The 25,581-nt window shown below is 42.2% G+C and overlaps 1 protein-coding gene across 1 annotated transcript in view; it reads right to left on the bottom strand.

The window, feature by feature from the left end:
* Positions 1-22,641, bottom strand: part of LOC132104576 (S-formylglutathione hydrolase-like) — a 51,241-nt gene extending 28,600 nt beyond the window's left edge. The window contains exon 1 of the mRNA XM_059510143.1: positions 22,456-22,641. Within this exon, the coding sequence (XP_059366126.1) occupies positions 22,456-22,641 (186 nt within the window). The remainder of the gene's footprint in view (positions 1-22,455) is intronic.
* Between the last annotated feature and the right edge of the window lie 2,940 nt (positions 22,642-25,581).

The following is a 25,581-nucleotide window of genomic DNA, read 5'->3' as shown; positions in this document are numbered from 1 at the left end:
TGTGCAAATTCCCCATCCTGACCAACAGAAAGCTGTTCAGTTTGAAGCACACATGTGAAGCAGAATTAATGCATTAATGCTGATAGTCAAAAATGTGGCTTGCAGGGCCAGAAGTATTGGTCTAGTAATGTTGTCGAGTACCGGCTAGGGTCCTTTTATGAGAGGTTCCGGTACACAAGAATAATTCCTGGTGCTGTGGAAAGCATAATTGCATGTACAGCACTGAGTACAAGCCTATTTCAGTCACTAGGATGAATACATGGCAAAAGAATGTTCATTAATGGCTAAACTATTTATTTAACTCTTATGCCCAAGGACACAAATTCCTTTAGCATTACAGAATATAAAAGAATTCTTCTTTTTGTTACTTTTATCTAGATGTTTTTAAATACCTGTACTGTTAATAATGAATTAAATGACACAAAAGTTTAAGACAACTTTGTATGTATTTGTCAGCTTTGATAATACAGTTGTCTTCAGAGCAAATAAATAACATGTAGTTACATGCACATAGAAATGAAAAAAAAAAATGTAATTGAAATAAAAATATGCATATAAAGTATTCCTTCAGACTGACCTATATAACTCAATTTCATCAGCTTTCAGCAGTGATTTGACAGTGTTGCAGGTGTTTGGTTGTATGTTAAGTCACTTCTCAGATGACAGATACCTTTTATAATCTAAGGAACATTTGCCACCTACTGACTACAGTTTGCAATTACATGAACACTGGGTCCTTTCAGGAGCTACTGGGTCTTGAAAGCTATCAGTGCACTGAACACATAAAGCATTGGTTCTCTATTTTTAAGTGGGATGTCACGTTAAATTGTACATAGAAATATGTTTCAAGAATTTAGCCCTTCGAAGGAATTGCTATAAAGGATTTATTGAATGTGTATTGATTTCAGAAACTCTTTCAGTTTAGAGCGCACTTAATTAAAAAAATGCTTCTAGCTCTAACAAACATTAAGATGAATAAAAAAATCTTTGATGCAGATCCAAAACCACACATGAAAGCAAAAGAATATAATATTGGTACTGAGGCGAGGAGCAGGAGATATTAACAACATTATTAATGTAGGCTTACTCCAAGCTATTACAGCTTCAAGCTTCTTCCTTTGATACATTTCCCAACTCATTACTTTTGCATGGCTGAGAGTTTAATCAACACCTAATGCTCAACATCTTCAGTATCTCCTCAGAATGCTGAACTTGGTTTTGCTGAGACACGGCTTGCATTCTAATAAGATTCACAGAGCATCCCAGACACACCGCAGGTCAGGCAAAGAGGACATGGAAAAGTTAAGTCTTTTATTCAGTTTAGCTAAGATAGTCTGCCAAAGCTATTAATGAACAGATTCACAAGTCAATTGAAGAGTATTAGCATACAGCAAAAGACTTTCTTTGAATCTCTTTCAGTGAGAGGAACATCAAAGCCTTTTCTTTTCCCAGGTAGGTGCGACAAAATGCATTTGGAACAAGACAGCGAAGCCAAACCAAGCCTGCAGGAAGAACACATTCTCATTCCTGCCTGACACTTACTGTATCAGTCTTCCTCGAAGTACAGCTGTAGCTGAGAGAGACCGTTATGTTTGCTGCATTATGCAGGGCTTTTCCAGTTGTTCACAATTATTGGTTAAATAAATATTTTTTAGAGACTGCTTTGTCAAAGATATGTTTTATGAATATTTTAGAGCTGAGAAAAACTGGAAAATGACACATTCGCTATAGAAATGTCCTTGACTTTTTAAGAACGTAATAATGTCCATGACTTTTCCAGAACTGGAAAACACTTTTAAATTCCCTAATATTCCCTTAATATTTCATAATTGATGTAATTCCCTCTTGTCGTTACATTTATTATATTTGCTCACAACTGAAATACTTTTAGATGAAAACGAACACACATTGTAAATTAACAATGTGCTATTTATTTGGCTTGAATGAAACCAGTTAATTTACATGTTACTACATGAAGGACATTTTTTCGATTCCCTGGCAAAATAGTTTTAAACAATGATCTTTTTCATGATCAGTGATCTTCTCAATGAAACTTGTTTGCTGGATGACCTCTCCAATGTCCTCATGTTTATGAAGCACATTTGTGAAAGTCAAATCGCAGGCATGAAAGTGTTTAAAATGTAACTGGCCATCTTATTTTAAGCTAAATGCCTAATGTTCATTTATTGAATAAATAATACCAGAGTGACCTCACCATTGATGAAAAGATGCAAAAGCATCATAACCGACCAACCACAAAAGCATGCTGAAAAACACACGTTTACATGTAGCTACATAAATGAGGAAATTCTATTGTAATGACTGTTTTTGTATAGTTTTATATGTTATAAAATCTAACCAAGCCCTACCAGAAAGGTTTCTGTATTTTTACAGTTTTAAAAAATTCTTAATTTACTTTATATTATTTTTCAAGGATGGTACCAAAAATAAAGTTTCAACTCATTTCTGGATACAAATTTGTCCCTAAAATATGGTTACGCACACACACACACACACACACACACACATAATATACTGCACAGAAGCAGAGGAAAAGGGTCTTAGAGAAGCTGTTAATTGATTTAAAATCAATGGCTAGACTATGCTTTAGAAAGAGAAATTAAGCGATAGTCATGAGAAATCGGATGTCAGGAGAAATTACCCAAGAGGTTTTACATGACATAGGCTTTCAAGTCCTTCTATAACTCAGATTAATAATGAACTGCATTGTCGTGAGCATACAAAGACATGACAGGCAGGGTAAGGGAATGTATAGCAAATTATATATAGCCCAACTGAAATGCAGTAGAACTCCAGCTGTAAATAATGGCTTAAAAAAATCTAATTTCTTACAGGTAGGCTATTTCTAATGCTTTTCTTAACTTAGAGGTTTGTTACAAACAGGCCCTGTGCTAGACTTTTATAGTGTTTTATTATTAGTAGTAGTAGTATATATCTATAACAGCAAAGTACCAAAAAGTATTCTTAGCGTGCAATCTCCCCTTACGAAAGGAAAATATATTTACCAATATATTTCTTAAAATATATTGTGATATAGTGTAATATATTAATTTCCCTTTTTATTTTCTAAAATATTATATATTTGAATACATTTAATAATATATGGATGATACATATATTACATAATATATTGCAAAATATACAAATGATTGCTGCTGTAAATATATTGCAATATATTGGAAAAAATAAATATATATAAAAATATATGCCTAATATATTACATGATATTTTCCAATATACTGCAATATATTTTTGTTTCATAATGGTCGGTATGATAGCCTATATAAATATTGTAATTATTCAGTAGCCTGCAGCTGCCTGTAGCCACATAGAGAGAGTAGCTACCATTTATCGGTCTAATAGTGTCCCATGGCACTGATACCGAACTTCATAAGAGATTTGGTTGATCAAAGTTACATAATAATACACCGCTTGACGATGTCTTTTTATTTTATTTTATTTTTCTTACACTGACATCTCTTCGGGAATAATGCCTCACTCACCTGCCGATCTCTGTGCGTGACGACATGCTTCACTTTCTATCTCCTCACTGACACAAAGCGGGTTTTTTTTTTTTTGGTCTTCTTTCGCCCACTTGAATCGCTAACGGTCTGTAACAGCCAGTAAGATCCCCCGTTCGACCGAGCCGTCCGCTCACGGTGGGTTTTCCGTCAGAAAAGCGCAGAAGCAGGTGCAGGGGTGGGTGTACTGAGCTAATGTCATGATCTGAGGAGAGACCCCTCCTCACATCGGTGACGGATCAGAGGAGTCCCCGGGTTAACGGGGACAGAACTGGAGGTTAAGTTACAGGCTAAAGTTTTCGGATATTAACCAACGGTAGTTCAACGACAGTTGATGGTTTTTCTGTAGTAACACTGACTCACGTAATTGGTACATAAACACTCTGTACTGTTATGTCACAAAACCAATGATTGGAACAGCTTGTAAAGTGAGGAGGAAGTTTTGAGGTATAGCGTAAAAGTTGGTGTGTTTAGTTAGTAATCAAACCATTTCAGTTTCAGAAAATCGAGTTTTTTTTATTTTTACAGTTTTAAAATATTTTTGTTTCATACACACACACACACACCTTAACAAACGTTTTTTATTATTAATAGAATTATTTTTATAATTTATTTTTTATTATTATTATTATTTTATTATTATAATTTATATTTATTATTATTATTATTTTATTTTTATTTTTATTTTTTTGAGGATGTTTAGTCTGCAAAAGCCTGTCAGGATAGTCCATCAAGCCACCAAAAGGCTGTCTCGCTCAGCCAGTGGTGTTATTATCTTGACAGATGAATCCACTTGACAGATTGGAGCATCTGCCATTCCCTCATTAATGATCACTTTCCTCTCATGCCCTCCCCAGCATCCGCCCCTCTCTCGTTTTCCTCTCTCTTTCCTTCGTCATTGGCAAAGGATGATGGTGTAATCAGCACAGGGGCTGAGTGAGCATTTGCCATCGACAGCAGAAGAAAGGAAAGACTGATATTTCCGTGGACATGGAAACTCCTCTTTTTTTAACACTGTCTGCATCAGCACATACTGTGGCTCCTTTGCTCTCCCATTTACAGACCAACCTCACAATTATCTTGCCAATGTGTTCACAATCAGCCAACGCATGATTAGTATCAATATTGCTAAAGCTTTATACACAAAACAATTAATGACAAGAAAAATAAATATAAACTATAATGACACCAAAAACAAACAACAGCAACAACAAAAACAATAAATTGTATTTTAATAAAAATAATGAATTAAAATAAGAAACAATTGTTTGGTAACCGTTTTCCTCCAGTAACATCTGCATTTGAACCATTTCTAAATAACTGGAAAACCTGTGACATGAGATTTTGTCAAAGTTTTACTTTCTCATCTCTTTATATTTACCACCGTGAAGGAGAAAGTGTGACCTGAGAGCACTCGTTCTTCCATTGTTGGCCGCAAACCTCACAGATATATAGAGCAGCAGGCGTACTGAATCAGTATCAAACTGTGACAGGCTCCTGGAAAAACACGTTTCATCGTCAAAATGCATCCAGATGATGGACATGGCATAGCCGCAGTGGAGAGCACCACAACAAGATCAATTATATCTTGGTCAAAAAGTGCTTTTGACCCAGCATCAACATCGCAAAGACAAATTTATCAGCTTTCAAAGAGCTGGTATTAGAAATGATCATGCATTTTTGCCCACACAAGGTGGCAGAAATCTTGAATGCAGTTGGAAGAAATGCAACATCAGAAGAATTTCAAGAGAGCACTGGGTCTGGCAGATTGGCACACAGCTTTATAAAGCAGCCTTCTGTAGCTGGTTTAGGATGACAATAAGTATGTGTCAAGAATGCCTACTCTCTTCAACATTTTCAAGCATATGATGATGGACACCAAGGGAACCATCAGCGTGTGACAATCACCAACCTCCATTTTGCAAATGACTTTCTCAAGACTGTGTGGAGCTTCCTAAGTACCTAAGAGCGAGAAGTTCTTGATAAGCTTAAATAATGAGCAATCAGATGATCAGTAAAGCCAGAACTGAAGAGAAAGCTGAGAAGATTTAATATCAAACAGTTTTAATTTGCCAAACAAGTTCAAGGAACTCTGAAAAATAGTATAACATAGACTTGTGCAGAGTGGGGAGTGTGATTTTGCCTGCAGCAAGAGACATTTATTGGAATGTCATTTTTCTTAACATTAGCTAATTTGAATGGACAAACTTCCAAACTGAATTACCTGCAGCCTCATGCATACGGCTGAATCACAGCAGTACTGACAGCAGCACTCTTGCTTGTGTGATATTGCTTAAAGTTACTCTGGCCTGGACCATTTAAGGGACGGTCTAAATCTACTGTATAAATGGATCATTACAACAGACTGAAAAATAAGTCAAAGCAGTTGCAAACTGGTGGCACTAGCAAAAATTATTCCATGTTCAAAATTCAAATTCTGTTCTTCATACATCACAGAATCTAGCGAAATAAAGTAAACTGTGACATTATACCCAACCATTCTTCATACAGTGAACTACCAGGAAATTTGATTAAATAAAAAATAAAATATTCAGACACTTTGACCTGGCCAAGTGTTATCTGACATTATCAAGATGAATTTGTTCTGACACAGTTGAGTTCTTGTCATATTTTATTACCATTTTACAGTCTACAGTCATTGTGATGTGTGGCTCCCTCCAGTGGACATCAGACACTAAATGACTGAGGATTACACCCAGCCTTTCAAATAATTCCAAACACAACTAACTCATACAGACCCACATGCCTTGTTGCTATAAGAGACATGGGACAAATGAAAACAATACATTTTTTTTAAAACAGTTCAAAATATTACATAGGTCTGATATCCTCCAGCTGGATGGAAACATAGTCTCAAGCTAAATAGTCTGTGAACATCACACACTTTGATTTTCTCTACTCAGATCAGCAGACTGGCCATGACTTTACCTCCAGCTGCTAGCATCCACTTGTTTAGACTGTAAAACAGGGCAAAAACCTTTATATTATATTCCAGCCTTAACACACATTCTGTTGGTTTACAGAAGAAAATTTAATATTTAAAAAGCTTAATAACTCAAAGAACTCAACTTCAAATTATGATCCAAAAGAGTAGACATTCACAAACTCTTTCAACATGATTTTAATCAAATTATGCTCTAGGAGAGATGTTCATACACAAAGAAAATCAAGTAAAAATTCTGAAAACTGAAGTGAAAAGTGTTTTTTTATTTGGTTTTATTTTAGAAACTTTCATTAGTCTCATAAAACTTCATATTAGGGATTTTAAAATTGTGATTTCCAAGCAAAATAAATATGCACTTTTTTTGTTATGCTTGGTAAAAAACAAACAAACAAACAAAAATATTTTATTATTTACTGTATGTGCATGTGTAGTATTAAACTACAAACAGTGTATAAAACTGTCTGTTAATTGAAGATCTTATTAGAGATATTTATACACATAATCATTAAATCTGTTAATTCCCAAAAGAAAAAAAAATCTGGGAAACACATATAAAAGCCATTGAAAAGTCAGGAATATCATCACCAAAAAGTGTGAGGACAAATCGTACTCGGTTACTAAACATAACCTCGGTTCTCTCTAGAAGAGCGAACGAGTACTGCGTCTTAGCTTAAGACGCTACGGGAAAAGTCTCTTTTCACGAAATACTGAAGCAAAAAATTTTCCTTAATTTTGTATTTTTGTAAAGCGCATTTGCAGCAGTACACAGCCATAGGCGAGACGGCTCGTTCGCTCATTGGCTTGTTCTGCGGCAACTGCACAGCCTATCGAGCGCAGGTTGATGCAACATCAGACCAATAAGGGCGCTTCGCGTCCTTCTTGCCACTTCCCGCCGAAACGGGTGTGGCCCAACCTATAAAAGGAGCTCGAAAAGGCTGACTCAACTGATTTATTTAATCGCCGAAGCGAACCAGAGTGAATCGTACGCACGGCAGAGAACGCAGTACTCGTTCGCTCTTCTAGAGATTCAATTCAATTCAAGTTTATTTGTATAGCGCTTTTTACAATACAAATCATTACAAAGCAACTTTACAGAAAATTATGTTTCTACAATATTTAGTAGTAGCTAGTAGTTTGTGCACGTTTGACAGGATTTTATAAAAAATAATGATAATAATACAAGACGTAGTCAGCTAGACGATGAACTATCAATATTATTAATTAATAGTAATTATATGATGCAGTCACACATGTAGCAATAATTGTTAGTTCTGTTTGTTGATTCAAGGTTAGGATCATCTGGGGTCCTCTGAGGGTCAGCATCATCTCTTCTCAGGTTGTGTTCAGGAGCTTGTGTAAATCCTAGTTACCATGGGATGTAAATCCCGTGGCAAAACATAGAAACAAAATAGAGACATCATTAGCATAGCTGCTGATCCAACAAAGTAAAATTAGTTTAACCCAAGCTAAAGAATAAAAAATGCAGATGCAACTACACTCACAATTTAAGAGATACATTATTCGAATGCTTGGCGAAAGAGATGCGTTTTTAATCTAGATTTAAACAGAGAGAGTGTGTCTGAACCCCGAACATTATCAGGAAGGCTATTCCAGAGTTTGGGAGCCAAATGTGAAAAAGCTCTACCTCCTTTAGTGGACTTTGCTATCCTAGGAACTACCAAAAGTCCAGCGTTTTGTGACCTTAGGGTGCGTGATGGATTGTAGCGTGGTAGAAGGCTAGTTAGGTAAGCAGGAGCTAAACCATTTAGGGCCTTAATAGGTAAGTAATGATAAATTGTAACTGATACGGAACTTAATAGGTAGCCAGTGCAGAGACTGTAAAATTGGGGTAATATGATCATATTTTCTTGACCTCGTAAGGACTCTAGCTGCTGCATTTTGGACTACCTGTAGCTTGTTTATTGACGAAGCAGGACAACCACCTAGAAGTGCATTACAATAGTCCAGTCTAGAGGTCATGAATGCATGAACTAGCTTTTCTGCATCAGAAACAGATAACATGTTTCGTAGCTTGGCAATGTTTCTAAGATGGAAGAATGCCGTTTTTGTAACATTGGAAATATGATTTTCAAAAGACAAATTGCTGTCCAATATAACACCCAGATATCTGACTGTAGAGGAAGTAACAGTACATCCGTCTAGCTGCAGATTGTAATCTACAAGATTCTGTGTGGTGTTTTTTGGTCCAATAATTAATATCTCTGTCTTATACGAATTTAATTGGAGAAAATTATTTGTCATCCAATCTTTTACATTTTTAACACACTCTGTTAGCTTAGATAATTGGGAAGTTTCATCTGGTCTCGTTGAGATATATAGCTGAGTATCATCAGCATAACAGTGGAAGCTAATTCCGTATTTTCTAATAATATTACCAAGGGGCAACATGTATGTTGAAAATAGAAGGAGACCTAGGACGGATCCTTGTGGCACTCCATATTTTACTGATGATAAATGAGATGACACCCCATTTAAGTAAACAAAATGGTAACGTTTGGGCAGGTAGGATCTAAACCATCTTAGAGTCTGCCCTTGAATACCTGTATAGTTTTGTAATCGATCTATGAGTATGTCATGATCTATGGTGTCGAAGGCAGCACTAAGATCAAGTAAGACTAGAAATGAGATGCATCCTTGATCTGACGCAAGGAGCAGATCATTTGTAATTTTAACAAGTGCAGTTTCTGTGCTATGGTGGGGCCTAAAACCTGACTGAAATTCTTCATACAGATCATTTTTATGCAGGAAGGTGCTCAATTGAGCAGACACAACTTTTTCTAAAATTTTAGACATAAATGGAAGATTTGAAATAGGCCTATAATTTTCCAGTACACTAGGATCTAGTTTTGGTTTCTTAATAAGAGGCTTGATAACCACCAGCTTGAATGGTTTTGGGATGTGACCTAAAGATAACGACGAGTTAATGATATTGAAAAGCAGTTCTTCGGCTACAGGTAACAGCTCTTTTAGTAGTTTAGTGGGTACAGGATCTAATAAACATGTTGTTGGTTTAGATACAGTGATAAGTTTATTTAGCTCTTCCTGTCCTATATTTGTAAAGCACTGCAGTTTATCTTTGGGTGCGATGGATGAAACTGAAGTGTTAGACGCTGTAGAATCTACATTCGCTATTGTATTTCTAATGTTATCTATTTTATCAGTGAAGAAATTTATAAAGTCATTACTATTTAACGTTGGTGGAATATTTGATTCAGGTGGCGTCTGGTAATTTGTTAATTTAGCCACTGTGTTAAATAAAAACCTTGGATTGTTTTGGTTATTTTCAATGAGTTTGTGGATATGCTCTGCCCTAGCAGTTTTTAGAGCCTGTCTATAGCTGGACATACTGTTTTTCCATGCAATTCTAAAAACTTCCAAGTTAGTTTTTCTCCATTTGCGTTCAAGACTACGAGTTACTTTCTTGAGAGAGTGAGTATTACTGTTATACCATGGCACAGTACGTTTTTCTCTAACCTTTTTCAATTTGATGGGGGCAACAGCTTCTAATGTATTAGAGAAAATAGTGCCCATGTTGTCAGTAATTTCGTCTAATTCATGTGTATTTTTGGGTACAAATAGCAGTTGAGATAGATCAGGCAGGTTATTTGCAAATCTTTCTTTGGTGGCTGGAACAATAGTTCTGCCCAGACGGTATCGCTGAGACATATAGTTAATATCAGTTATACGCAGCATGCACGATACAAGGAAATGGTCTGTAATATCATCACTTTGGGGTACAATATCTATAGCAGTAAGATCGATTCCATGCGATATAATTAGATCTAGTGTATGATTAAAACGATGAGTGGGCCCGGTGACATTTTGCTTGACTCCAAAGGAGTTTATTAGGTCAGTAAACGCAAGTCCTAATGTATCATTTGCATTATCAACGTGAATATTAAAATCTCCCATGATTAGCGCCTTATCAACTGTAACTAGAAGGTCTGAGAGGAAATCTGCAAATTCTTTTAGGAATTCTGTATACGGCCCTGGTGGTCTATACACAGTAGCCAGAGCAAGAGATACATTAGATTTCTTTTGCATGTCTGACTGTAACATTTAGCAGAAGTATTTCAAAAGAGTTAAACCTGTATCCTGTTTTCTGGGTAACATTGAGAATATCACTATATATTGTTGCGACACCTCCAATAAGATTTTTTCTAGATCCTACATTATATTTTGACCTCACTATTCGGGGAACACACACAGTCTTAATAGTTTTTACAGCGCAAGTACTTTTATCATTTAAGCGGGTGGAACAAAACTCATCATTATAGTTATCTGAGAATTGTCTTACTAGTCACATGGAGCGAAGTGTCCTGGAGATGTTGTCAGAGAGCAGCTCCGCTCCGATTCTGCTGGGGTGTAATCCATCAGCGTGAAACAGCCTAGGACGCTCCCAGAAAAGATTCCAGTTATTAACAAATAGCAGTTTCTGTTCTTTACACCATGACAACAACCATTCATTTAAAGCAAAAAGTCTACTGAACTTTTCGTGTCCTCGTCGATACGTGGGCAGTGGCCCTGACACGACGATCGTCGCCGCGGGCGTCATGCTGCGAACCGTCTCAATCAGGCTGCTGAAGTCCCTCTTCAGCGTCTCCGTCTGCCGCAGCGTGGTGTCGTTAACCCCGGCGTGAAGCACGACCGCTCTGGGGCTCTTGTCGGCCTTCAGGATCGCGGGTATCTGCGCAGAAACATCGACAACACGAGCACCAGGCAAACAATGAGTGTGCACTTTACCTTCGGCTAACGTAGCACTTACGTGTCGGACGATGGAGTCTCCGATGATCACAGCGTCGCGTCCTGTCTCGCGGAGGGGAGCGAATCGGTTCCGGATGGAGATGTCGAAGGCAGGAGGGGGAGAAGTCGTCGCCCGGGACCCGGCTCGCGTCCTCCGCTGTGGATGAACCCAGGGTCCGTGGTGTCCCGGCGTCGCAGTGAAGGACATCTGGGAAGATCGCATCCTGGGTGCACCGGGCCTGTGCAGAAAAACACACGGAGTAGACGTGGTGGGACTGTTAGCAGCACGCTGTATACTTACCCCGGACTTGTGAGCGTCAGCCCGGGATGATTCCAGCGCGGCTCTCCGCTCTCTCAGCTTGGCCTGCCTCACCTCCAGGTCGTGAATCTGCTTTCCAACGGCCTCAAGCTTGAACCGAGGTTACATTTAGTAACCGAGTATGTTCTCTTCCGAGAGCTCTCTCGTACTGCGTCTTAGCTTAAGACGCTACGGGAACCCAATGTAAAACGCCGTGCGCGCAGGGATCACACCAATAAACCTGAAGCAACGCCCAGGATTTACAGTGCACAGTCACCTGAGGGACTCACAGAGAGTCCAGGACAGAAAGGGGGAAAGCCCTCCGTCCTATATCTAGCAGCATCCGTAGATGCGGCAATATGACATCACACAGCCGAGGCAAGGCCTGACCAATGTGGCAATGCGGGTTTTACGCAATACTGCCCATATAACAGTCGGCAGCGCATAGCGCTCGTGAACTCAGAATTCCCCTCAGGGCCCTGATTCGACTATACCGACAGCAGTCTTGCTTGCAAGGCGGGAACCTCCAGGTTATAGAACCTGATAAATGTAGACAGCGAGGCCCAACCTGCCGCCATACATATATCCTGCAAGGAGATCCCAGTAGACCACGCCCACGACGAGGCGACGCCTCTTGTGGAGTGTGCTCTGACGCCCAACGGGCACTGAAGGCCCCTGGAAGCGTAAGCTAACGCTATGGCGTCAACTATCCATCTGGATAGAGTCTGTCTCGAAACAGCCATTCCCTTGGAACGTCCACCGAACGAGACAAACAGCTGCTCCGTCTGCCGAAAGGCAGCAGAGCGAGACACATAAGCTCTTAAAACCCTGACAGGGCAAAGAAGACTCGAGTCTCTATCCTTTCCTGACACCGGCAGGGCAGACAGGGCAATAACCTGAGCCCGAAACGGTGTGTTGAGGGATTTCGGCACATAACCGTGCCTAGGTTTGAGTATGACCCTTGAGTCATTGGGCCCAAACTCCAAGCACGACTGGCTCACCGAGAGTGCGTGCAAATCACCCACACGCTTCACCGAAGCGAGAGCCAACAAGAATACTGTCTTGAATGACAGATGCTGAAGGCTAACCGATTGGATAGGCTCAAAAGGGGGACCCTTCAAGGCCTTCAAAACCGCCGCGAGGTCCCACATAGGGACTGACGGAGGTCTGGGAGGATTCAGCCTCCTAGCTCCTCTGAGGAACCGGATGACTAAATCATTCCTTCCTATTAACTGACCGAGCGCCGTTTCAGAAAACGCTGTGATGGCCGCCACATAAACTTTGAGCGTGGATGGGGCTCTGCCCTTATCCAACAGCTCCTGTAGGAAGGAGAGGACCTCCGTCACCTCACAACTAAGGGGTGAATAACCTCGAGCTGTGCACCAGCTGGAGAACATCGACCACTTCGAGGCATACAGACGTCGTGTCGACGGAGCTCTAGCCTGAGTGATGGTATTTAGCACTCCCACTGCGAGATCAGCGGGTAACCGTTGAGCGCCCACACATGGAGGGACCACAACTCCGGTTGAGGGTGCCAAATCGAGCCCCTGGCCTGCGAGAGGAAGTCCCTCCTCAACGGTACTGGCCACGGGGCGATATCTGCTAACTGCATCAAATCTGGGAACCATGGTTGGTTCATCCAAAGAGGTGCTACAAGCAGTATTGAACATCTCGTTTCTCTCACCCGTTCCATCACCTGCGGAAGGAGGGAGACGGGAGGGAAAGCATAAAGCGGGCAGCACGGCCATTCCCGTGACAGCGCGCTTTCGTTCTTGGAAAAGAACGCAGGGCAGTGAGCGTTTTCGTGGGACGCGAAGAGGTCCACCTCCGCCCTGCCAAATCTCTCCCACAACAGCCGGACTGTTTGCGGGTGTAGAGACCATTCGCCCGTAGGAACATTGCCTCTGGACAGCCTGTCTGGACCCAGATTCTGTAGCCCAGGCACATGAACTGCCCTCAGCGAACGCACGTTGCGCTGAGCCCAAACCAGGAGGCGTTCCGCTAGCCTGTACAGGTTTCAGGACCCGAGACCGCCCTGGCGATTTATGTAGGACACCACAGACATGTTGTCCGAACGGACTAAGACGTGGTGATCCTTGATCTGGGGACAAAAGCGCATCAGCGCGTTCTCCACTGCCAGCATTTCTAGACAGTTGATATGATGGAGCTTTTCCCGTTCTGACCATAGGCCAAAGGACGGTCTGCCCTCGAGCAGCGCTCCCCATCCCGAAGTGGAGGCGTCCGTCGACACCATCTTCACATTCGGGGAAGTCCCCAGGCTTACACCTGATCGGTACCGAGGCCATGAGGCCCAGCATCTTCTGACAGTGTTTGAGCGACACGGTCGCGCCGCAGCGGAAAGAACTCGCTGCGCGCTGAATGCCCATCACGCGATGTGGTGACAGCCGCGCCGTCATGGAACACGAGTTCAGAACTATACCCAGAAACAGAATCGTCTGACTGGGGTTCAGCGAACTCTTCGCCCAATTGACACTGAGGCCGAGCTTCTCGATGTGATCGAGTAAAACGGCCCTGTGGTCCACGAGCTCCACTCGTGATCGGGGCCAGAACCAGCCAGTCATCCAAATAATCCAGCACTCGCATGCCTCTGAGTCTGAGAGGAGCGAGCGCTGCATCCATGCACCTCGTAAACGTACAAGGAGCCCCGGAGGGCTGTAAACTCGTATGCATGGCCCTCATAGGCGAAACTCAAATATCTCCTGTAGTTTGACGCTATCTGTATTTGAAAATACGCGTCCCTCAGATCTATTGACATGAACCAGTCCCCTCTGCGAATCTGCGCGAGGAGTTTCCTGGTCGTAAGCATTTTGAAACTGCGTTTCATCAATGCCTTGTTCAGCTGTCTTAGATCCAGTATGGGCCTGAGACCCCCGTCTCTCTTGGGCACCAGAAAGTATCTGCTGTACAGCCCCCCCTTGCTTTGAGCTTGAGACACAGGCTCTACAGCCCCTTTGCTCAACAGTTTTGATATTTCGGCCTGAAGTATGTGTGCTACTTCTGTTTTGACCGTAGTTTCGACGCGCGCTGTAAAGCGCAGAGGGCGTCGAAAAAAACTGTAGCGAGTAGCCTCTCTTTATAATGTCTAGCACCCAATCCGAAACCCCTGGAAGCGCTGACCATGCATCTGCATGAATGGCTAAGGGCTGGATGCGAAGCGCGCTCTGTTGACTGCGCAACGTCGGCACTCGGGTGTGCTGCGCATTTGAGGCGGGGAGCGCGCTGATCACAGCGGGCAGATCGCTCCTCCTCGACCCTGTCACGGCGCTTAACCGACTGGGGGAAGGCTGAGCAGGCCCCGTGGGACTCGATATGTCTGCGAGTAACTGTGGGCTGCATATGTGCACATTTACCGCTTTCAACTCGCTGTCTGCCTATGCAGATCGTACGTGCACGGGCCTCATTTTTACAGAAGCCACGCGCCGTATGTGACATAGTGTATGTGGGCACTGGGGAGTGGGCACGTTTACTATGCGGCGCGCTCGACCGATCTGTGTCGATCTTATGTGCGCGAGCCCTGTGTGCAGGGCTGTGCTTACATGTGGAGATGGGCACTGAGGAGTGGGCATCGTCACTGCATTTATAGCACCATCGGCCGTGGCCGGACGAGCGTGCACGGGTTTTGTTTTTACAGAAACCACATGACGCGTGTGACATAGTAATTGTGGGCACTGAGGGGTGGGCACGCTTACTATGCAGTGTGCGCGATCATCTTGAGTCGCTTTTATGGGCGCAGGCCCTGTGTGCAGGGCTGTGCTTACATGTGGAGATGGGCACTGAGGAGTGGGCATCGTCACTACATTTATAGCACCATCGGCCGTGGCCGGACGAACGTGCACGGGTTTAGTTTTTACAGAAACCACATAACGCGTGTGACATAGTGATTGTGGGCACTGAGGAGTGGGCACGTCTACTATGCTTTTATGGGCGCGAGCCCTGTGTGAAGGGCTGTGCTTATATGTGGAGATGGGCACTGAGCAGTGGGCATCGTCACTACATTTATAGCACCATCGGCCGTGGCCGGGACACCAGAAATTACACCTTTTTCGGGAAATATCTGGGTAGCCGTGATAACGGTCTTTGTTTGCAGGCAAGCGGGCAACCGTACAGGCTTGCGCATTGCAAAAGACGCTGAAACAGTCACAGTCTCTGGAACTGAAACAGCGGCGCGCTTAGGTGAGAGCCCGGCCACAGCGGAACTCGTACACCGGCGCTTCGATGAAGCAGCCATCGTGTGTAGTGCAGACGCAGCGTCATGCAGCATGCATAGATGGCTTTCCTAGGATGGCTTCGGGGCTCCCGGCCTCACCGTAATCCTCTGCCGCGGTCCCCGCGGCGCGGGGCGACGGCCGGTAGAGCGAGAACGGGGGGTCTCGAGCTGCGTTGCTGAAGCGGTTGTGATAACGGCTTTTGTGTGCAGGCAAGCGGGCAACTGTGCAGGCTTGCGCGTTGCAGAAAATGCTGAGACAGTCACAATTCCTGGAACTGAAACAGCGGCGCACTTGGGTGAGAGCTCGGCCACAGCGGAACTCGTACACCTGCCCTTCGATGAAGCAGCCATCGCGAGTAGTGCAGCCGCAGCGTCACACAGCAGGCTTTAGATGGCAACACCGCTTTTGCCGCCGTCCAGCAGAGGGCAGACAAAGGTGTGTCGCTATCGCCTGTTCCACCGGCGGAAGGGACTGGTAGTTCCTGTTTTTTAGCATCATCAGTGTGGAGAATGCTAGTGAGACAGACGAACGAGTTCGCGCTGAATATGGAGCGTTCCAAGCCTTCGCCACCTCTTCGTGAAGCTCAGGAAGAAATGAGGCTTTGAGAAGTACGCTCATCCGAAAGGGAAATACCATCCAGCCGGGAACGAGGGGGGGGGGGGGGGGGGGGGGGGGGGGGGGGCGCTGGTGCAAACCACTCGCGGCCGAAGCTCGTCGCGGCCAACGCGAGCATTCACCCCGGCTCCTTCTCGATGTTAGCTCGTCTGCTGGGCTTCTGAGCAGAAGGCGCGAGATCCTCGGAGCTCGCCCAGCCCTCACTGCCCGAAGCTAGCAGAGAGCGCGTGTCCTCTTCCCCCGACGCGGCCCTGAGATCGACTTCCTCGGACGACGGGCTGGCAAACAGCGGGCACTGCACACCGGGAAGCGATGCAGGGGGGGCCGGTGAAGCAGGGCGAACCGGCGAGCTCGGTTGAGCTGAAGACGGTTCCGGAATCCGCTGGAAGCGATGCTTTTACGGCGCCTCAGCGCAGCGGAGAATGCAGGCTCAGAAAGAAAAGGCCAGGCGAGTCCTCAGAGTCACCATGGCAACAGCTCGCAGTGGGGGCATCCGCCGTCAGCGAGCGCGAGCGCTGCATGATCTTCACCCAGGCAGGAGACACAGATGACGTACCGGTCTCCCTCGCTGAGTGGGGCTCTGACGAGCCGCAGGAAGGCATCTTAAAAAAGACGCGAGCTCTTTTACGAGTGTGTGTCGCAGGGCGAACACACACACACATAAAGAACAGCTGGATATAACAGAATTGAAAGGATATAGGCGCCGGATAGCGCAGCAGGAACGGTAGTGGAAGGCGGCGATGCCAGCAGCTTCAGAATGGCTCGTCCTGCTGATATGCTTTCTCAGACGGCGCTTGCTTCCTCCGTGATCCAGCGATGCGTGAGCTTCGCTGAAGAGATGAAAAATCAGGTGAGTCAGCCTTTTCGAGCTCCTTTTATAGGTTGGGCCACACCCGTTTCGGCGGGAAGTGGCAAGAAGGGCGCGAAGCGCCCTTATTGGTCTGATGTTGCATCAACCTGCGCTCGATAGGCTGTGCAGTTGCCGCAGAACAAGCCAATGAGCGAACGAGAAGTCTCGCCTATGGCTGTGTACTGCTGCAAATGCGCTTTACAAAAATACAAAATTAAGGATAATTTTTTGCTTCAGTATTTCGTGAAAAGAGACTTTTCCCATAGCGTCTTAAGCTAAGACGCAGTACGAGAGAGCTCTCGTAAGAGAACTTCATATCATATGGTCTCTGGCCATTGAACAGCTGTGGTGCAGTTTTAATTCTCGAGACAGTGTTTGTATCAGTGTCACCACGTGATAGCAGCACAGAGTTATTTCCAGCTTCAGAACTATTTCAGTTGAAAAGAAAGAAAGAAAGAAAGAAAATAAAGAAAGAAAGAAAAAGAAGTCAAAGCTCCAGATTATTGCACTCAGTCTTTCTCAACAATACACGTGCATTGACTGAACCTGAAATATACTACTTTTAGCATTAGTTCAGAGTAAGTAACAAGGTATTTTATACCATTCATGTCAGATTTTATTGCTTATTTGAAATGTTATTATAGAATAATCAGAAGAATTAAGGTAAGCACTTAAAGAAAAATGCCACAGTTTTTCCATATTCGACTTTCCATGTTCTTCCCTCAACTTAGACAAGTTGAAATGTACCTCTCTCATCTCAGTGCGTGCACTCAATCGCTGTAACGCCAGGTGCTACTTTGCTAGCATTTAGCTTAGCGCCATTCACTTCTTAGGCATTTATTGGCAAATTATATTAATTTTACACTATCTATCTATCTATCTATCTATCTATCTATCTTTATGATAAACCTTTATAAATTGAACCTGAATGAATTAATAATGAAATAAATTCAGTTGACTGAATTTCATTAATAGTCAGATATTTATATTTTATTTCAGCGACTTTTGTGGCAGCATCTGTGTTTTTCCTATTGTGTAAATGTGTTTGAATTCATGATTTTTATTTTTTCCAAAACAATCTCTTAATCTTCAGCAGAGAAATGAATGGAGCTGGCTTTCTTGCAAGAAGTGAATCAAACTGATGTTCTGCTGTATGTGCACATCAAATTCAGGTGCACACGCTCCAGAGTTAATCACAAATCCTTGATCAAACCTTGAGTTGACTGAGAACATTTTTAGCAAGTGTTTTTAACCCCCTGAACCTGGAACCTGTACCATGATGGTTGTTATGGGATTAGTTTTGAGTTGACAAAACCAAACCAATATAATCAGGCTTTGTTGGTACAATGACAGTGATAATTACATTTCTATGTCCACTGGCCTGACCTGAGTGAAAATTTCAAATCTTTCTTGAATTGATGCCAAATCAGAGTCCACAACACTTGCAAAATGTTACCTCAAGCCTTTTGAGGGCATCACTGATGGGCTCATCTGCAGCATCATAGGGCAAAATCACTTTTAGTGCTTCTCAGCCTTCTCTACTTAAGCTCAGGCTCTATGTTTAGGGCTTTTCAAAGTTATTTTGCAGTTGACTGAGAATCCACAAATCCAGACTAACTGTATTTCATGACAGAATCTTTTGCACTCTCAATAAGTCGAACAGCAACATCCAGTTGCATTGAACTAGACTAAAACATATTGTTCACCTGGTTTGTTAAGATGTCAAACCATACAACAGTGCATATCAGAAACTTAAATGCAGCCACTTCTTCTGCCAGGGCTTTAGACTGTACTTTGGCAACTGGATCATTCACAGTTTGCCTTGCCTCAATGAGAGCATTTCTGATCTCCTTCACTTGGTGTCTGACAGCTGTAATGCTTTGCAGTCTGCTTTCCCATCTTACATCACTCCAAGACTTCAATGTGAGACGGACATGCTTCAACAAGATGTTCCATCGTTGTGTAGCTTCTGAAAAGAGTGTGAAGTGTTTCTGTACATAACTAAAGTAGCCAGAAGCATCATTAAAAAGATTCATTAAATGTGCTCCACAAGGTACAAACAAGGCTCTTGGGTTTTGCTTTAGCAGTCTTGCCTACACTGCTTGGCTTTTACCTTTCATATTAGCACCATTATCGTAGGCTTGAAGCACCTGAAGCTTGCACCAGTATCACATTTGAAAAATTCAAGCCAGTGGCTTCCAAGACCTCTGGCTTTGGCTAGAAGGCCGCAGTCCACAATATGACTGAAATTTGTTATTTATAACTTGTATCTAGGGTGCAGTCAAGAATAATGGAATAGAATTTTGCCAGTTGAATACTGGACACGATTGTCTTCAGTATTTATGAGCTTTATCAGCTCATTTGGGGTTTGCTGTCCAAGGTAATGTGTGTGAGTGCTTTTTTTTCCTTGACTCTCAACAGATGATTTTCCATTACAGGATCAGACATTGCAAGAAGCTCGACTTTAAAATCTATACAATGTTTTACCGGTGTTAACACCATTAGCAGATTAGTTTTTAGTGTCATGGGACAAAGGTCAATAGAAGCTGCTAAACTCTTTGGCACGTTCAGTTGTTTGAATTGGGTTATACTTAAAAAATAAATCAAAATCCTTAGACTGTGAACTGGCAAAATAATCAAATTAAGTATCAAGAAGTATCAAGGCATTCACTGTCTTTATCATCTTTCCCTTAATCCCCCTCTCTCTCACTCTGGACATTATGTTTCTATGCAATATGAAATAAGCATTTTCAATAATCTATATTGATTATGCAGCCATCAATTGTATGTCACAATGATCACAGTCTTACTACTGATGACCTTATAAATCATAAAAGCACATATTTTTAAGAGTATAGCCAGCATGTTTAGTTTTGCTAATAGCTTAAACTTTACCTGAAGGTTTCCTGCTCTGACTCAAAAACTGAACTGTCCACCCTCTCTTGTTCAACAGCAGGAGCACTAGCAGCAGTAGTGGTGCTACTGTTGCTTCCTTCGTCACCTTCAAAATAAATAAGGATTGTACACTAGGCTACATATTGTAGGCTAGAAATGGAAAATCAATTTCTGGTCAATTTTGGCACTAAAAAAATACTGTATCCCCATATGTAAAACAGTGTGCTAGTTTGTCATTAAGATGCTATTTTAAAACATCTATCACTATATACATTTGTATATATATATATATATATATATATATATATATATATATATATTTATTTTATTTTATTTTTTTTTTTATATAGATTTTATCTATTGTAAGGCTCTTTGAATGAAAGCGTCCGTCTGCCAAATGATTATGTAAATATTAGGGTGGAACAGTTCAACTTTTTCACAGTTCGGTTTGTTTCACGGTTTTAGAGTCACGGTTTCGGTACCGTTGTATGTGCTATGTTTATGGAAAAACTATACTTTCAAAAAATATATATATTATCATATAATCAAGCATATTCTAACTACAAGCAACAGCACACATAAATAGAATAGAGTAAAGATAAAAATAAAATAAACTGACTTTCAGGTTTTTTTTAAGGTAGGTCCTGCATTAGTTTTTAGGTACAGAAATTAAATAAAGTAATCAAATGTAAAACAGCATTGCATTTTGGACTATAAATGAAAGATGATTCTTTTTTAAAGTTAAAAAAGCTTTTTAATCAAGAGCAGTGAGTGATTTTGTTGTTGCTGTTCGATTAATATATAGACTGTCACTTTAAAAGAATGCACTGATACAGTGTTCGTATTAATATTGAACAAGAGTGAATGATTCGTTCAGGTTTCAGGTAGATCGCCTGATTCGTAGATTCATAAAACCGTCAATTAATTCCCAGTTGTATACCAGCCTATTGCACGTCAGCCTGATCGACTACACAGCAGCAGCTGGCAGGCCAGAATGTCCCAGTGCTCGCGATGGCCAGTCCGCCCCTGCAGGTGGAGCATCCACTCTTCTGAGGGGACGTTGCTCAAAGGATAGCATTTCCCTGGTTCAACTTGCCCGGCACTTGCGCTTCTCTTAGCGAATGCAAGTTTAGCTGAGCCCATTCCAGGAGGCACTCTACCAGAAGAAGAGGCGCTTTGAGGAGAGACTGTCCTGCGATTTATATATGACATCACTGTCATGCTGTCTGAGTGGACTAGCATGTGGTGTCCCATTAGGTCTGGCAGAAAGGTGTGAAGGCACAAACATACTACCAACATTTCCAGGCAGTTGATGTGAAGTTCACTTTCCTCTTTCGACCAGTGGTCAAAAGCTGGTTTGCCATTGCAAAGAGCTCCCAAGCATGTGTTGGAAGCGTCTGTCGAGACCATCCACTGAGAGTCTTTCCAAGGGGCCAGGGCTGTTACACAGGCCCAGCCCACCCTGACATGCATGTGTACATGGCATTGAACTTGTGGTTTTAGCCAGTTCAGAAGGGGCCGCATGAGGCCAAATATCTTCTAAAACTCCTTGGGAGGGCAAAGGGCTCCAATTTCGAATTATGCTGCAAGCTGCCAAATAGCCAGTGCATGATCAGCACGACTACAGTAGAAATTAGAGAACTGTTACCAGGAACGATATCCTTTGGCTGGGGGACAGCGCACTCTTGGCAACATTGACCCTGAGTCTCAGGGTCTCAGGGTCTCAGGATTAAGAATCTGTGGGATAATAGCTCATTCTCTGACTGGGCCAGGATGAGACATTCGTCAATATAATAAAGTGCAGGGAGCTAGGGACAGTCCAAAGGGAAGGACCATCTACTGATATGCCACTCCCATGAAGGTGAATCTCAAGAATGTGAAAGACTGGATGTGAAAGTAGGCATCTTTCTGATCCAGCGAAAAGAACCAGTCCCATTGGCAATATTCCTGAATGGGTGTCTCATGAGGGCATGGTTCAGATATCTGACATTAAGGATGGGCCTTAGTCTGCCATCCTTTTTGGGGACGTGGAAATAAGGGATGTAGAAGCCTGACTTGCTGGGGGAACCATTTCTATGGCTCTTTTTTGCCATAACCTTGGCGCATCCTCCCTCTGTACCAAGATGGATACCATGTCGCAGAATCGCTTCGAGTGAATTGAAGTGAACCCACTTTGACACCCTGGGGATGGATCGAGTGACGGGCCGCCATGAGAGTTCGCTGTCCATGCCTGTGCTGGCAGTGCTGGGCTCTGCAGATGGTCAGGGTGCAAGGTTGAAAGACGAGCCCGACTGCACCTTCACATCTGAGGCAGCCAGAGACACACTCTTGTCCATGGCGTCACACTCACTACCACCACACAAAACCAGAACGCTCTCAGCCACAGAGGTATGCTGGTCCGGGTGAGAGAAGATGACAGGGGAAACCTCTTTATGTGGAGAGAGTGAGGCACGTGGGGGTTCAGCCGTCGTGGGCTTACTCATCACCAGGCGCTAATATCTTTTGTCCTGATGCTACTTCCTCACAGATTCGAGGAACGGAGTATCCTCACATTTTATATCCTCGCAATCAGGACATTCTGTCTCGGTCAGTGCAGCTTCAGCGTGGGCAGCACCCAATAATGGGGGAAGTCGTGGCCTAGTGGTTAGAGAGTTTGACCCTAAGGTTGTGGGGTTTGAGTCTTGGGCTGGCAATACCACGACTGAGGTGGCCTTGTCTGGTGCCCAAACTTAAAATAAATAAATAATCTATACATTTTTTATAGCATGGACGTCCCTGCCCTTCAGGCACAGGTCTTGTCTGGATCTTGCACCTGAGCCAGTAGTGATTTTGTACAATATGACTTTGTTAGAAGGAAAATGCGTGTTTCATTCATGTGAAGTTGGCTATGATGCGTGCATATGAATTATTAATGATACCATACAACTCCATTCAACTAAGACTGCAGCAATTGTTTTTAACAAGAAGCACAAAAAATAGATCCCCCGAGGAACAATTCCACTCATTCTCTTCTGTAGGTCAGGAAGAATTGTATAAACGTTTTAAATCATCAAAACATAGACATTCAATTCAATTCAATTCAATTCAAGTTTATTTGTATAGCGCTTTTAACAATACAAATCATTACAAAGCAACTTTACAGAAAATTATGTTTCTACAATATTTAGTAGTAGCTAGTAGTTTGTGCACGTTTGACAGGATTTTAGAAAAATAAAAATAATAATAATAATACAAGACGTAGTCAGCTAGATGATGAACTATCAATATTATTAATTAATAGTAATTATAGGATGCAGTCACACATGTAGCAATAATTGTTAGTTCTGTTTGTTGATTCAAGGTTAGGATCATCTGGGGTCCTCTGAGGGTCAGCATCATCTCTTCTCAGGTGTTCTGGATCCAGACTGGAGCTTGTGTAAATCCTAGTTACATCCCGTGGCAAAACATAGAAACAAAATAGAGACATCATTAGCATAGCTGCTGATCCAACAAAGTAAAATTAGTTTAACCCAAGCTAAAGAATAAAAATGCAGATGCAACTACACTCACAATTTAAGAGATACATTATTCGAATGCTTGGCGAAAGAGATGCGTTTTTAATCTAGATTTAAACAGAGAGAGTGTGTCTGAACCCCGAACATTATCAGGAAGGCTATTCCAGAGTTTGGAAGCCAAATGTGAAAAAGCTCTACCTCCTTTAGTGGACTTTGCTATCCTAGGAACTACCAAAAGTCCAGCGTTTTGTGACCTTAGGGTGCGTGATGGGTTGTAGCGTGGTAGAAGGCTAGTTAGGTACGCAGGAGCTAAACCATTTAGGGCCTTATAGGTAAGTAATGATAATTTGTAACAGATACGGAACTTAATAGGTAGCCAGTGCAGAGACTGTAAAATTGGGGTAATATGATCATATTTTCTTGACCTGGTAAGGACTCTAGCTGCTGCATTTTGGACGACCTGTAGCTTGTTTATTGACGAAGCAGGACAACCACCTAGAAGTCCATTACAATAGTCCAGTCTAGAGGTCATGAAAGCATGAACTAGCTTTTCTGCATCAGAAACAGATAACATGTTTCGTAGCTTGGCAATGTTTCTAAGATGGAAGAATGCGGTTTTTGTAACATTGGAAATATGATTTTCAAAAGACAAATTGCTGTCCAATATAACACCCAGATATCTGACTGTAGAGGAAGTAACAGTACATCCGTCTAGTTGCAGATTGTAATCTACAAGATTCTGTGTGGTGTTTTTTGGTCCAATAATTAATATCTCTGTCTTATCCGAATTTAATTGGAGAAAATTATTTGTCATCCAATCTTTTACATTTTTAACACACTCTGTTAGCTTATATAATTGGGAAGTTTCATCTGGTCTCGTTGAAATATATAGCTGAGTATCATCAGCATAACAGTGGAAGCTAATTCCGTATTTTCTAATAATATTACCAAGGGGCAACATGTATATTGAAAATAGAAGGGGACCTAGGACGGATCCTTGTGGCACTCCATATTTTACTGATGATAAATGAGATGACACCCCATTTAAGTAAACAAAATGGTAGCGATCGGACAGGTAGGATCTAAACCATCTTAGAGCCTGCCCTTGAATACCTGTATAGTTTTGTAATCGATCTATGAGTATGTCATGATCTATGGTGTCGAACGCAGCACTAAGATCAAGTAAGACTAGAAATGAGATGCAGCCTTGATCTGATGCAAGAAGCAGGTCATTTGTAATTTTAACAAGTGCAGTTTCTGTGCTATGGTGGGGCCTAAAACCTGACTGAAATTCTTCATACAGATCATTTTTATGCAGGAAGGTGCTCAATTGAGCAGACACAACTTTTTCTAAAATTTTAGACATAAATGGAAGATTTGAAATAGGCCTATAATTTGCCAGTACACTAGGATCTAGTTTTGGTTTCTTAATAAGAGGCTTGATAACCGCCAGCTTGAATGGTTTTGGGACGTGACCTAAAGATAACGACGAGTTAATGATATTGAGAAGCGGTTCTTCGGCTACAGGTAACAGCTCTTTTAGTAATTTAGTGGGTACAGGATCTAATAAACATGTTGTTGGTTTAGATACAGTGATAAGTTTATTTAGCTCTTCCTGTCCTATATTTGTAAAGCACTGCAGTTTATTTTTGGGTGCGATGGATGAAACTGAAGTGTTAGACGCTGTAGAATCTACATTCGCTATTGTATTTCTAATGTTATCTATTTTATCAGTGAAGAAATTCATAAAGTCATTACTATTTAACGTTGGTGGAATATTTGAATCAGGTGGCGTCTGGTAATTTGTTAATTTAGCCACTGTGCTAAATAAAAACCTTGGATTGTTTTGGTTATTTTCAATGAGTTTGTGGATATGCTCTGCCCTAGCAGTTTTTAGAGCCTGTCTATAGCTGGACATACTGTTTTTCC

This window comes from Carassius carassius, chromosome 25 (genome assembly GCF_963082965.1).
Source record: "Carassius carassius chromosome 25, fCarCar2.1, whole genome shotgun sequence".
Lineage (NCBI taxonomy): Eukaryota > Metazoa > Chordata > Actinopteri > Cypriniformes > Cyprinidae > Carassius > Carassius carassius.
Note: the sequence above shows the minus strand (reverse complement) of the source record. Positions and strands in the feature narration are given on the sequence as shown.